Consider the following 14700-nt stretch of genomic DNA (forward strand, 5'->3'; position numbering starts at 1 on the left):
GAAATGACGAAAGGATGGGAAACAAAAATTAAAAAAAAAGAAAAAAACCAGAAGCACGCAGGGGTCTGCGGGATAGCGAGCTTGTTTGCAAAGAAATGCCGGTGAATAGGAAATTAATTTGGTTAGGTAATTTTGTTTGACTCTGTAGAAATGTCAAGATTTTGGATGTCTCTGTTTTTGATTAAGAGATGCCCAATAGCTAGAAACATCTATCCACTGGAGTTCTGAAGTCGGACCCTGACATGTTAGGTATCTTGTTAATGTGGAGAAGTAGCGAATGCGGGTTTCTTGAGCAATTGTGGAATGAGGGATGAAGCAATATGAGGACCCATGTGTCTAAGCATGGTCTATCACTATAGAGCAACCAGTGAAAATTTGAAGAGTCTAGTATGTGGTACAGACAATGTGCGTGACTTATACTACTGTTCTCTTCATTATTAGGTTGGGATCTACTTTTGGTTACAAAGTGACTGATGTTGAATCAATTGAAGAGGGTAGTCACTTCAAAGTCGGAGGCAAGGAATGTGAGGTATGTTAGCACCACCAGGAACAAACTGCTTATCTACTACACCCATTTGCCTATGTTGTCAGGAATGTTTAGTAAACTTCATTATGGGAAAGTTTAAAAGACCTTACACATGGTGTGGCGATCAGTGTGACCTTTCTCGCTTGCCGTAGCATCTCAAGAAAAATTTATGTATACTATTGCGATCAGTATAAGCAGGAACACCAGAGTGCGTGCCGCTCCATCGGCGGCGGCGCTGCTGCAGTGACTCCTCGAAGCACCGCACAGGCGCAAAACACCCCTGTTGCTGCTTGCACCAAGGTTGTTCTGTCCCGTTTGTCGTTTGCTAATCGGATCGTGTTCACTCTGCAAAGCTGCGTTTGCGCTGGCGTTTGACTGGCATATGTGAAGTTCTTGCGCAACCGGTTGCTAAAAGACTTGGCTTAATTTAACATGCATTATCAAAAGGAAAAGCACCTCCTTCATGTTGAGTTCTGCCCCCTAAGCTTAAGACCGTTGAAATGAATGTGGAAAGTTCAGTGTGAAGATATGCTTTTCTTGAAAAGCCGAGTGGAATATGTTTGAATCACTAAGCAGACTTTATAACATTGTTGGTGAAGGAGAATCATACAAGAATAGGGAAAGGTGCACAGCCTTTGCAAAATACTAAATACTACGAAGGAATGAGTTTAGGAGCGAATTATGTGCTGTGGCGTGCGTGCCGGAACAAGAAGGTAGCACCATCTATCAATATGTGCACCAAACGTGCCCCTTCACTTCACTCGGTCGTGTGCGTTGTTGTCTGCTGTTGACCCTTGCAAGTCTTTTGGCCCTATTTTCTACAGAAAGGGAGCTATGCCTTGTTGTTTTACAAGGTAAAACCCACCTGTGAAGTACACCTTTGACGAAAAGTCTATACAGTGAAATTTGTTTAGAATGAACCTACGTACAGCGAATTATTGCTGTACGTAGGTACAGCAATAACTCACGGAAAATTTAAATAAAAAAGCATGTAAAAAGTACTTTTTATAACGAACAACACATTGGCTATATCAAACTCTTTCCCCCGAGAAAGCTTCCAAAAACGTGCAAGCAATCGTCTTCTAGCCTGTCTCTTCCGCCAAATTTACATGAGCTGTGTTCAGTAAAGAATATTCCTTTGAAAATTTTGGCAAAAGTTTGTAAAAACTGTTTCTTGAAGGTTGTGAATAAGGGCCGTTTATAAAACAATTTTGAATTGTCTTAAATTTTGAATGATGCCACTAATGGTGCTCTGCAAAACATTTAATGGCAATTCTTTTAACAAATGGCACACTGATGCATCTTGAGGCGCCTCATCTCGGATTCTTCAATTCCAGATCCAGGGACCTATAACAGCAGAGGACTACCTTTCCGGGAGATGCTTCAGTGAAGGATTTGTGCCAGATGATAAAAGCACAGGAGCTGCTGCCCCAAGTTATACATCTCGTAATTAGACCCCTGACCCGTGCTAATAGTGGTGCATGTTCTGCCATCAACTCTGACCCATAAACTGGACAATCAATGGTCTCTGTGCAAATAAACATTGCAGTTTCTGCTCTTTTTATTTTTATGTACCTCAGTTTGGCCTTGAATATATCAAATTATTTGCATTTTCTGCTCTCTTGATTTTATGGTACCTCAGTTATTTTGCCTTTGAATATTGCAAATGGTCATAAGTTTCAAGCCATAAAAACAACATAAATAAAAAAGATCACTACATAAGTGTTGATTCATTGAGAGGAAGAATATATACTCACATTTGCAAACATGCACATGCTTAGCTTTAGTAGGTAGGCAAGCTCTTGCCTTCAGGAGTTAATTTGTAGTGCACCCTCTACAAAAACATGCCTGGTTCTAGTGGGTACTTGGAACTGCAAGTCTGCTGGCCACTCAAAGTATCTCTTCACAATCCCATAAAAAAATTGACTTTTTACATCTTGGGAGATGAACTTTGGCAAATGCAAATATCTCCATTTGGAGTAATCCTTCAAGAAACTTTTTTTTAGGGTCTATTTTTGCAGTCACGTTTACCTGGATGAAAATTAGAAGCACAACTGTATCCATTGAACAGACATCCTGTATTTCTAAAGAGCATCCAGTCCTTTGAAAATGAAAAATAATGACTTTAATATAGCTATCAACGACATTTGCTCTTGGAAATCTTACCAGGTATAAAAACAACCAATAAATATACTTCCAAATGAAATTTCAGCTCCTTTGATTTAGTGGCTGATTTTTCCGGTGGGTTGAATGATGAGAAATGTTTAAAGGTTCAAAGGTTCAAAGGTGTTTATTGGCTAAAACAACCATACGACTGAGAGCCTGAGGCAATCAAAAGGCAGAAGCCCGTGCATACATATGCTGATTTCCTCCTCGGCCATACGTTAACAGATGAAATGGAGATGTTGGAATGTAATTTACAAAAGGGTGAGAATACTTAGTCTAATGAAGAGAGTAGGTGTCTAATGAAGAGAGTAGAGGAGGACACCATACTTGAAGATGACCAAACCTGCTAAACTATCACAATAGTCTTGAAAATCAACCATTCCTGGAAAACCTGAAAGAAACCAAAAAGGCATCAGGAATGTTATAGAATGACAAAAACATTACTTCTTCCTTTGTCTTTCTCAGCAGCACTACTTGCAGACAGGCCTAAAGACATGGTGAAACCAATACCCGTATTCAGAAACCCACATGTGGGTGGGGAAGCCAGTGGTGCAAGTCGCAAGAGTTTTCACAGACCGACAACGCCTCTCATAACGCCAAACTCCCTGGTGATGCCTCGACCAAGTCACACGCATCAGGTGCGCATTTACACTCCCATAGAAAACCCGAACAACCTAACTGGAAGATGAAGTGGGGTCAGGCTATTTCACCTTTTCATAGGTTGCCTATCCTATATCGAGGTAATTGTCAGGGCAGTGTAAGAAGACAGAGGAGGCTTTCACTTGTGCAGTGTTTGCGTTGCTTTTTAGCACCATTGATTTTATGTAGCAGCAGTTGAAATTGTGAGTTTTAGTGGTTGCTTCTTCACAGCTGTGTGAAACTTTGCCTTTAAAATCTGTTTAATTCAGTTATATATTTGTAGTCGTGTGCAAATGGTGGATTTTGAGTTTGAATCAAATTCGAAGTGATAGTTGTTTTGGCCGAATCTTTTCAAATCAAATAGCTTCTCTAAGCTTTTCACTTCGGTTGCATCATACTTAAACGAAAACCCAGCTAAGCTCGTGAAGGTTGTTCCCAAGCCTCCACTTGTCCATTTATAAGCTAACTTTAATCTAACTAAATTTATGGACTGAGGGATGGCAAGTAAACTATAGATTTTACATTAAATGTAATCTATAGGAATGCCCAGCTGTACCTAATGGAAATTGAGTGGATTTACAAACCTTGCTATATATCAAATATCCTTTCTTCAATCTCGAATAATAATAAAAAAAAAAAATGACCGCATCTCCATGTGGTGAATGATGTTGATTGAGGCGAAGCTCTGGTGGGTGCTGATGATACTGATTTTGTTCATAGGTAGTGCTGATGGTGCTGATATTTTTTTTATTGCTCATAGGTAGTGCTAAGTTCCGGGTTGCGTTTCGACTTCATTATTACAGCTTTATGGTCGGTGAAATGCAGAGCCAGTGGTTCTTCTAGCGCAGGGGTTCTCAAATATTTTGGTCTCACGGAACCCCAGTAAACCTCAAAAACTGCCGTGGAACCCTCCTCCCCCCCTCCATATTTGGTGACCGAGAAGCAACAGATGCACAATTGTAAGCAATTTTTCTTGTGTTGCTTCCCATATATCCCCACCATATCAATTGCGATGTCAGTACAAAGTGAGATGAAGGCGCTTTGCCCTTCATCTCACTTTCGCAGAACCCATGAGACCAGCTCGTGGAACCCCTGTGTTCCCCGGAACCCAGTTTGAGATTCCCTGTTCTAGCGGATCCATCCTGAAGTTCGCAAAGACTAGGTCTATGCACGCCAGCATCCCCAGCTCTTGAGTTACTACCACATCTCAGGGCCCCATACTCGTCCTGCAGTCGTGGCCGAGTGGTTAAGGCGATGGACTAGAAATCCATTGGGGTCTCCCCGCACAGGTTCGAATCCTGTCGACTGCGCATACATATAGGTGCTTCGCCCCTAAAAGTATCACAAATGATAAATGCGGGTTGTCCAGGCATCTCTGCCTAACAAATGCTCTTCGTGACTGTTTAATTTTGAGAATTTTACTGCAATGTAGATATCAGCATTCACAAAGTTTCAGTTTCTTCTTAAATACACCAGGCGCGCACGTGTACCATTCCGCTTAAAGAGCCCCTGAAAACAATAAAAATGTTTTTTTAAACAGTCTAATTGGGACACACATGTCAAAAAATTAATTGTATGTGAAAAAAAATTTTTTTTTTCAGAGCAATATTGATGACGCGAGATTTATTTTAAATTCTACGCGCAAGTCCATGACGTCACAGAATGGTCATGCAATTCTTCCACCTCAACGAGATGGTGATACTCTCTCTCCACCTCAACTTGATAGCCAAGCGATCCACCTCCCCTCCATGCACCCAAAATGCCAAGGTAGAAAACAAATGGAAAGGAGGTGACTACCAACTACCCGGTATATCACTCCTCACACCAACAGTATTCCACTAAAAAAATATTTTTCACGTAAAATTACTTTGTTGACATGCTTGTCCTAACCAGACTGTTTAAAAACAACATTTTTATCCTTTTCAGGGGCCTTTGAAGGCCCCTAAGTACTGAAAGGTAGTGCCATTCCCCCTCTCCATGCGTTTTCCTCCTTTTCATCGAGGGCGATCCTCCTTGCCCATCTTGATAGGCTCCTTGCTCCCCCCTCGCCACCATTTTCGCGCAAGTCCCACAAGGCGCGCGGCGGATTAGATTTTTTTTTATATGTACTGTAAAATATTGAGCATGCACCACCCCTCGTGTAAGCGAGGGGTGGTGCATATTCACTATTTTAGCCATCTTGAATGGTATTCCTGAACCGAGTAAGGGCCCTCCCCCCCCTTTTGTTGGATAATCTCTAAATTTGGAGAGGGCACTTGCTTGGTATTTTACGGTAGACAGTTCTAATTTCTAACGTGTAGGAACTAGCATTTGTGCACTTTTATTGGAGTTTCAAAGCATGGGAAGACGTCTCGATCAGCAAATGTAATACCGTGAGCAGAGCTGGAGTTTCTTGGGTGAGAAGACAAGCTTTCTCCAACTCCACTGAGCGCAGATGATTTTAAAAAAATGTCAATGTAGTCCGGAGTATTTTTGAGACATCGACATGCACTGAAAAAAGGCAGCAAGTGTTCAGAGTAGGCACACGTTAGAATGCACCCCTTCCTGCATGTAAATAGACAGTTTTTGTGGGTCATAGGCAAGGACTGCTTTGCAAGCGGGAGCTCGTGCCGTTGCTTTGAGCATGGATTGAGCATCCGCCTGAAAGGCCTGCAATCCTTAGCATACGCACCACTAAAACTTTTTATACCCTATCTCCGGAGTTGTGTTCAGCAAAGGCATAGGCGTGGGCACATGGCTTTCACATTTGCTTTCCTTTCGTGAGTACTAGTGAAAGGAAGCAAATTTGAAAGCCATGCGGTCGCACCTAGCAAAACGCGTGCGAACCCAGGACTTTTCGGTACTTTTTAGCATTATCGATCGTTTTACCAAACCAACATCTTGGTTTCCTTCGTACACATTTTATAAACATTATATACTGCCTGCAACCGTGTACATGCGCACGGAGGAATATGCGACGTCTGCTATTTACGCGCCTCGTGTATTTAACTACCCATAAAATGCTCTCATCTTCGTCGGAGGCAGTCAAAACTTGCCCCGTCGGGACTAGTGGTGTATCCAGGATTTTTTTTTCGGCAAACGGGGGAAGGGGGGGTGGGTTGAGGGTGGCTGCAATGTCTTTGACTTGGGGTGCAGACAGGGGAGAGGGGCGGGGCGGCTTAAGCCCCATAAGCCTCCCCTCTGGCTATGCTACTGGTTTTAACAGTAGAAAGCTTCTTCCCTTTCAGAACGCTCTTCGTACAATCCAGAGCGCAGCAAGATAACATTACGTTGCCGCCAACGTCGTGGTACAAAAAAATAGTAAGCACCGCCATCGCCATACCTTGCACGAAAATGGCACCGGTTTAGAGCAGATTACCGTATTGCGTGGGCCATGCGAAGGTAACGGGCACATGTTGCGCTTGATCCAGTTGAAGTGAGGGGAAAGAGAAATATTTAGAGGGAAAGGACATGAGCACGGAGGAATTTCTCTTCTCCATTTTAGACAATGGTTTGCACTACCTCTCAGTATATAGGGACCTTAATTCCGCTTTCAAGGGGTGCTTTTCTCCCAAGCGACACTCATACTTTCCCAAGTGTTGATCGCGAGGGCTTACCCCATTGAGTGAACTTGTTACCGAGCACCGGTGCACTGCGGACAAGCAACACCTGCGGAACTCGTTTCTGCAGGTGTTGCTTCTCTGCAGTGCACCGGTGCTCGGTAAAGGGCGATCCAAACCAACCTGCAAAACATCTCACAAAGAAATCTGGGAAAAGGGAGTGACGTCAACGAAGACGTTCTCTGGGTTCCGCATTCCGGCTCCAAATGTGAATATATTGATCTTTCACACACACGGACAATGCGGACAAGGCCGAAGAGCCCCTTGGAGGGGAAGGCAGTCCACCCTTCTCGCCCTTCTTGCAAACCCCATGTACATGGTTTTGAATGCGAGGTCAAGGCCACCGCAACAAGCGACCACCACCCCCTTTTACCCGTCCCTCCCGCTTTCCATTGGCAATAGGTCGTGACATCACACACGTTTCGATTGGCCGGCAGGAAAATCGCCGTAGTGTCACTTCACCGGTTGCTCCGGCACCTCTGGCCGTCACTGCCGGTCTGAACACTTCCACATGCTTCCTGGCTAAAATGGCAGCCAGTAGTTTTAAAAAAATTTTAAAAATAATAATTCTGTTTTTTGCATATATTCGGGCGATGTTTTGAGGGTTGGTTCCGCCACAATTAACACTCAGAAAAATATGAATATCACAGTTCATCTCGGAGCAAATAATAAATAGCGTGCAGTCGAATCTCGTTAATTCAAACTCGAGGGGGGCCGAAAATTTGTTTTAATAAAGGAAAGTTTCAATTATCATGAGTCTCCTTCCATAGAGACACGTAGATGGGACCTGCATGTTAGTTTGAATTATCCACAAGTTTGAATTACGAGAGTCTGAATTAATGAGAGTCGACTGTATTATTCTAAACTATTATTTAACATTTTTAATATTTGCACAACACTCTTTATTTGCATTTATACACATACATCACTATACATTATTGCATGAGGTGTATGTAACACATGAAACTAATATTTTGTAAAACATGGGATTATGAAAAACACAAAAACTGATGGTGCAGTACTCAGTGCTATAATAACAAAGCTAATAACGCAAATGCAAGAAAATGTAAAGGGATGGCCTACAGTGGGAATCCAAAAAGAATTACCGCCGGGTGTAAAATTACCGCCGGGTGTAAAAAAATTACCGCCGGGATGCTTCCTGGTCGTAGAGTGAAGTCAAATCCTCACTATCATTTCTAGCCTGTGGAATTGCAGGACTCAATTTGATCTTTAGGGTTTGCATTATTCTTTGTCAAGATTTAAAGTGGCCAGATATTTTGCTGACCTCAGTTTTAAACTAAATTTGCAGGGCGGTGAGACCTTGATTTTTTGCCTTCAACTTTATGTATCAACTTGTGCAGTTTCTAAAAATTTGGTGTCTGTGTCTGACACCTATGCTTTAAAAGAAGCTTCAGTCTCAAGAAAAATGTATGCTTTGCACAATCAGTTTGTTGGATGCTGACTGAAATTTTTCTGTGTTTCTTAACATACATACAGACATAATTTTATTAATTTGCTAAATTTTTTCAAAAAGATAACAATATTTAAAGATGGAAAACAAGTTATACAAAAGAACAGCTTGAAGGAGGCACCCTCCACTCGATTGAAGAAGTTTCATAGTAGGTTTTTGCTGTTCTACAGATTATCGGAAGTTGGGCTGCTATAGACATCCTCCAATACTTTAGGAAGAAATGCTAGCTCTTTCTCGTGCTTTGTTTTTCACGCAACCTTCGTGTACAGTGCAGGAAGGTTGCAGAGGTTACAAGAGTTCCTCGAACAGACCTTTCATTGAGAGTCCTAGTTTCTTCACTGGCCATATTCGCGGACACTTTAAGAAACTTGCCGAAGAATGCATCTTGCTTCAAGATTCATTCTTCGGCATTCTAATTGGCTAATACAGCAACTTCGTTGGCTGCGGAGCAATAATAAGATGCTGGGTACTTGCCATGCCCAGCATGCTGTTAGCCCGCCATTATTTAGAGGCTTTCCCGAAGACTTTTTCTCCAACATTAGTACCAGAGTGCCATTACTTCACAGCTGTAGCAGATAGAGATGGGTTGAAGGGAGCCAGCTCGTGGTCTCACGGTAAGCTTTGTGCAGTGGGCCCACAACAAGAAGCAGCTGCCTGTGGTGGACGTGGTCGTGGATGCCTCTCTGGCCAGGTGTCTGCGCCCTCATCAGCAGCAGGGCCTGGTGTTCCTCTACGAGTGCATCATGGAGATGCGGCCCTTCGATGGCGGCGGGGCCATCCTGGCGTGAGTTAATCGTTATCGACGAGCTGGAAAGTTTTTGCCGGTGTTGTAGCGTCATACTGTACATCTCAAAAGGAAATTACCGGTTCACCACCGTGCCCAATTATCTCTGACAGGATGAGAACTGTGGGGCTTCTCTTTCGGACGCCCGGCCTCTAGCGCACACACATTGCCTTTCGTTGTGCTTCGATAGTATGTGCGCGCTCAAGACTTACGAGATGCCCAAGCATTATCCGAGGTAGGAAGCCCGCTCAGGAGGCAAGCCAGCTGAAGGACCTCCTTACCATTCTAATCCTGCCAATTACTACAGGGGGTGTACTTGACTCCAGACTCAAAGGAGCAGCCCGAAAGGTAGTTAATTCCGAGTTTGGCAGTCTATGCATGCTTTAGCAGATTTTCTTAGGAACTGCCCAAGTTGATGCTTGGTGGGGCAAGGTAAAGCAATTTTGTTTTCGATTCACGAATTTTGCGGTTATGCCTTGAGCTTTTTTTATTTCAATTTCATCTGGACAGATTTTTATGTCAGTGTTTTTCTTGTTTATGCGTTGCCTGATTTTTGTCATTTTTTTTTTACAGAGATGAAATGGGCCTTGGCAAGACGTTGCAGTGCATTACGCTTGTTTGGTGAGCAACCTACGTAGTTGGACATCAACTATATCTTTATGAATTCAGTCATGTCCTGCTTTATATTACCCTTGCTAAACTGCAAATGAACATATTTCATACTTTGTAAGTACGGTCTAAGCTAGTTATAACAGACCTTGATTTTTACCAAGGTTTTGGTCTGTTGTAAAAGGAGTATGTTGCATGCAGATATGAAGTTGAGTCAGTGGTACATAGTGGAAAACCAACCGAACTTCACAAATCGGTATGTTATATCCAAACGTCTGTTGTAACCAGGTCTGTTATAATGAGCTTAGACTGTATGACTCGATGAACTGAATAACTAGCCATTCAAACAGTATGAGCAAGGCTCATACTGTTTGAATGGCTCGATTAAAAAGAACATTGCGTCTTCTGGGGTACGCTGCATGTATTGCATGTATCTGTTAAGGAGGCTGCATAAAGGTATTCGCAGTAGTTGCTTGTTCTCGGTATCTAAAGGCTCTTGTTAGGCATATACACGTTTTCTCAGCAGCTTTCCTTCCTTGTTTTCACTTTCCCATTTGTTATGTGGTAAACAAAACATCTGACCATTCAACTGAATAATTTTTTGTTGATACTGAAATTCCCAGGAAATCTTGTAAGTAACCTACATGAGAGCATCTAAAGTTTATTAATTTTAACTGTCATCCTAACCAGACAGTCAAGAAAAGGCTACATATAATTGTTTTTTTAACCAAGTGTCGTCCTCACAACTTGTAGCTGTGCTTTTTCTGCATATGCATCTAGGGAGAGCATGCATGTAATACATGGAAAATGGTTCAGAGGTGAACGGGGATTTAGCAGGCTTGAATATAGCCTTTCATAAAGGGGGATGGGGAGTCTGTAAGGTCAGCTCCGGAACAATAGCCTGCCTGGAAGCCATAAAAGAGTGAGGAGAAAGAGCAACCACGTGCGCAGCACTAGGATAAGCTTAGATGCCAACTTGCGAAGCTGTATGGCTTCCCCGTGGTGGTTGCGAAATGATGTGCATGCAGCGTTTCTCAAAACTGCCACTATGTGCACTCTGTCACTATTCACCCGCTTCGCTCTTTCTCTCCCTCTTGGGTTTGGCGGCTGGTCCTGACGCTCACCTCGCAGACTTTTCCGGCTGTGATTTAATTCTTCCACTAATATTACAGGACTCTGCTAAGGCAAGGACCATACGGGGGCTACCCCGTTCTTCGAAGGATCATCATCATTACTCCAAGCAGCCTAGTCAAGGTATGGAGCTGTCAGAGGCCACAGAAATTTACATGTGCACAGTGCTGTGCTTTGGCACGAACTTTACTCAATCCCAACAAATATGTCTCTTTCAGAACTGGGTGAAGGAGTTCAAGAAGTGGCTACCCAACAGTAACCTCAGGATCTACTATGTCGACCAGAAGAACAAGGTTGAGGTGGGTGCCGCGTTCTGTAACCCGAAGGCCGAGATTGAAAATTACATGGTATACTGTCGAGACAGGTTATAACGAAGTCAATTATAACCAAATAGCGGCTACAGCGAAGCATCACGATTTCCCGTTCTGTTTTGCACTTCGTTGTAACCGAAGTTGGTTATAACGAAATAGCGGATATAGCGAAGTGATTTCCGATTCTCGTTGACTTCGTTATAACCAATCTCGACAAAAGTAACATTTTAGGAAAAAAAAATGAAAGCCGTTTACAACTCCCTGTAACACCGAATTAGAGCGCAGCTCTTGAGGATGAGGAGGGAAGGGTACTGAAAGGAGGGTATACCCCTCCTCCCTCTTCTTCACCTCGTGATCCTGCCTGCTACTCCTCCTCCCGTCCTCCCTCCTGCTCCTCCCCTCCTTCCCGGGGTCATGTGACCTCGGGGGGAGGGGGGGGTCACGTGACCTCACGGTTACGGCGATGGTGACGACGCCAACGCCGCTCAAGCCGGAAACGGGTGCCTAAGAATTGCGCTCTAAAACAAAGAAGTGTGCAAGTGACAAACGCTAAAGCAGTTTTCAAAACTCGATACGATAGTCTAGACTAAATACTACGATGTCGTTGCATAGTGGAAAGCACAAATTGTGTACTGTTCCTTTTCTCTGCCACTTTTTGCCATAATTTTTAAATTATATAAAAGAAGCACCTCATCCATACCTTCCATCATAATTTTCAATATCATGTGCACTCACAATTTTAAAGGGGACTGTGCAACAATATTGAATTAGAATGCTTCCCCCTTTAATCAAGCTCACTGACACACAAAATGCAACTGATGCAAGAAGCTTCTTTGTCACAGTGTAATTTCGAGGATAAAAGCTGACTTTTTTAATGCGAAAACATTAACCCATTCGCTACCGCGCGCATTGTGCACTGCCGGGCCATCCATACCGCATGTTTTAGAGCGCGGCTAATAGGCGCCCGTTTCCGGCTTGAGCGGCGTCGCCGTTAGCGTAACCGCGCGGCTAATAGGCGCCCGTTTCCGGCTTGAGCGGCGTCGCCGTTTGCGTAACCGCGCGGTGCAATATGGATAAATTTCCCCACTAAATTTAGCGGAAAATTTTTCCTGCTAAATCTAGAAGAAAAATTTCCCCGCTAAATTTAGCGGATAAATTTCCCTGCTAAATTTAGTGGAAAAATTTCCCCACTAAATCTTGCGGAAATATTTCCCCGCTAAATGTAGCGGAAAAATTTCCCGGCTAAATCTAGCAGAAAAATTTCCCCGCTAAACTTAGCGGAAAAATTTCCCCGCTAAATCTAGCAGAAAAAGTTCCCCGCTAAATCTAGCGGAAAAAATTTCCCCGCTAAATGTAGCAGAAAAATTTCCTGGCTAAACTAGCAGAAAAAATTTCCCCGCTAAATTTAGCGGGAAAGGAAAAATTTCCCGCTAAATCTATCAGAAAAATTTCCCCGCTAAATGTAGCGGAAAAATTTCCCGGCTAAATTTAGAAGAAAAAATTTCCCCGCTAAATTTAGCAAAAAAATTTCCCCCCTAAATTTAGCGGAAAAATTTCCCCGCTAAATCGAGCGGAAAAAATTTCCCCGCTAGATCTGGTGGAAAAAATTTCCCGCTAAATTTAGCGGAAAATTTTCCCTTAAGAGCTGCGCCCTAATTCGGCGTTACAGGGAGTTGTAAATGGCTTTCCTTTTGTCCCCTAAAACAGGGCCACACTAGGTGTGACTGTTTGCTTATATTTTAAGCTTTTACAGTAAAACTCGGTGCAGAAAACAAGAAAGCGTGAAGTTGTTCGTTCGAGTCTTTAAATCAATAGGCCTTCACAGATTCTTCCTCGAATGAAAGATCTCAAAGCACTCGATCCTAAGTCGCTTAGGCATCGCACAACCAGTGCGCTCCTGTCGTGATTCGAACTTGGAACTGCTGTCGGAATCGCTCCCTTCGTCGACAGAAGGCTCCAAAAACTCACTATCCTTACCAAACAATCCGTCGTAATCGCTGTCAAAGAGGATATCTACGATTTCTTCGTCAGAAAGGACTAATTGTACACTGGACGCTGCCATCTTCTCCAAGCAGGCAGCGATCAAGCGGGATAGACAACACACAAAAGAACAAGCTCAAACAAACACAGCGACCAGAACGACCCTCGCCATCTGTTGGCAATGTATCTAACTACACTACCCGAAGTCTACGTAGCGCGCCATCTATAAATGACTTTTTAAAACAGAAATTCGTGCAGACCGGCGAATCGCCGGCTTCGGCAATATGGCCCTTGACGGCACGCCCGGCGATTCGCCGTCTTTGGTAGCAAATGGGTTAACTGTCCTAAGGAGCGAGCCGATGTCATCAGTTTGAAGCACGAAAACGGCACCCAGTTTCCCTGATCCCAAAGGTTCCATTGGCTGATGCGCGGCGACAAGGCTCCCATTGGCCGCTGCGCGCATCAATTTCAACGACCGCCACCAGATGGCGCTGTGTGTCCGTGCCACCAGCGTGCCGATAAAACTAACCGCCGCAACCTCACGCCACTACGGGCCCCGCGCCGGTTAAAACGGACACGTTGGCGCGCGCTCGGAGGCTTCTGCTCATCTTGCCTCCGACTAACATGCCGTCGCCTCCATCATCCACATCATCGGCGGTGCTTCTGCTCGTCTCGCCGCCGACAAACATGGCGTCGCCTCTAGCATCCACATCGTCGACGGTGCTTCTGCTCGTATCGACGCCGACGAACATGGCGCCGCCTCTAGCATCCACATCGTCGGACATTCATGCTTTCGCATTCACAACTCATAAGAAGTGCTTAGGTGTCTTCCGACTTTTTCTTATTCTCTCGTTTGCAAAAGTTGGTAGCCTTGTCGCAGGTATCGTAGTGTTGACATATCCACAGAGATTATCCAGGGGGACCGTACTCAAATGTGGGTCACATAATAAACGGGAGTGCTGCGTGAGGACTCGATTTGGGCTTGTGACAATAAATACCGCAACAAGCATTTGAGTAATGACTCATGTCCAATCCCTGCTGTGACAGGGATAGCCAAACTCTAACAATGTCTGAAACTTGGCATGTTCCCTGCACTTTGAGAACTCCAGCGCATGATATTATGAACGTTGGCGGCATATGTAATCGCCATCAGATCTAGTGGCTGCTTGTTCTGACGGCGAGTTGAGGAGTTTTCCGTAATTGTTTCTGCGACTGCCATTGTGGGGAGAGAAAATCTAAGGCATATTTTGCAGGCTATGAATTGAGGAATGATTACAAGTGCCATTTAACAAGAGTACAAAGATTGTTGCACTGCTCTTAAAGAGATTTGCTAGCACAGGGTCATATCATACATTTGTAAAGTGTGTTATGCAAGGGCTGACATTTTATATTACTATAAAAAAAATTGACTGGTATGCTCCAGTCTTTTTTAAAATAAACTGCAACGACCTGTGCCCTGATGACCTGTGTGCTTTCCAGCACCT

The 14700-nt window shown here is 43.8% G+C and overlaps 1 protein-coding gene and 1 non-coding gene across 6 annotated transcripts in view; both read left to right on the forward strand.

The window, feature by feature from the left end:
* LOC8031331 (DNA repair and recombination protein RAD54B) overlaps positions 1-14700 on the forward strand; it is a 71600-nt gene that overhangs the window by 17164 nt on the left and 39736 nt on the right. For 4 of the 5 annotated variants that reach the window (XM_040217932.2, XM_042290872.1, XM_042290869.1 and 1 more), the window contains exons 6-12: positions 442-529; positions 1864-1972; positions 3158-3330; positions 9031-9185; positions 9759-9806; positions 10967-11048; positions 11144-11224. In XM_040217932.2, coding sequence (XP_040073866.1) covers positions 442-529; positions 1864-1972; positions 3158-3330; positions 9031-9185; positions 9759-9806; positions 10967-11048; positions 11144-11224 — 736 coding nt within the window. The remainder of the gene's footprint in view (positions 1-441; positions 530-1863; positions 1973-3157; positions 3331-9030; positions 9186-9758; positions 9807-10966; positions 11049-11143; positions 11225-14700) is intronic. The other variant, XM_042290870.1, reaches the window with a different exon arrangement.
* On the forward strand, positions 4560-4641 carry Trnas-aga. The gene has a single exon. It is a non-coding gene; the product is annotated as a tRNA-Ser (tRNA).

This window comes from Ixodes scapularis, unplaced genomic scaffold (assembly GCF_016920785.2).
Source record: "Ixodes scapularis isolate PalLabHiFi unplaced genomic scaffold, ASM1692078v2 PGA_scaffold1__304_contigs__length_218370807, whole genome shotgun sequence".
In the NCBI taxonomy this organism is placed as follows: Eukaryota; Metazoa; Arthropoda; class Arachnida; order Ixodida; family Ixodidae; genus Ixodes; species Ixodes scapularis.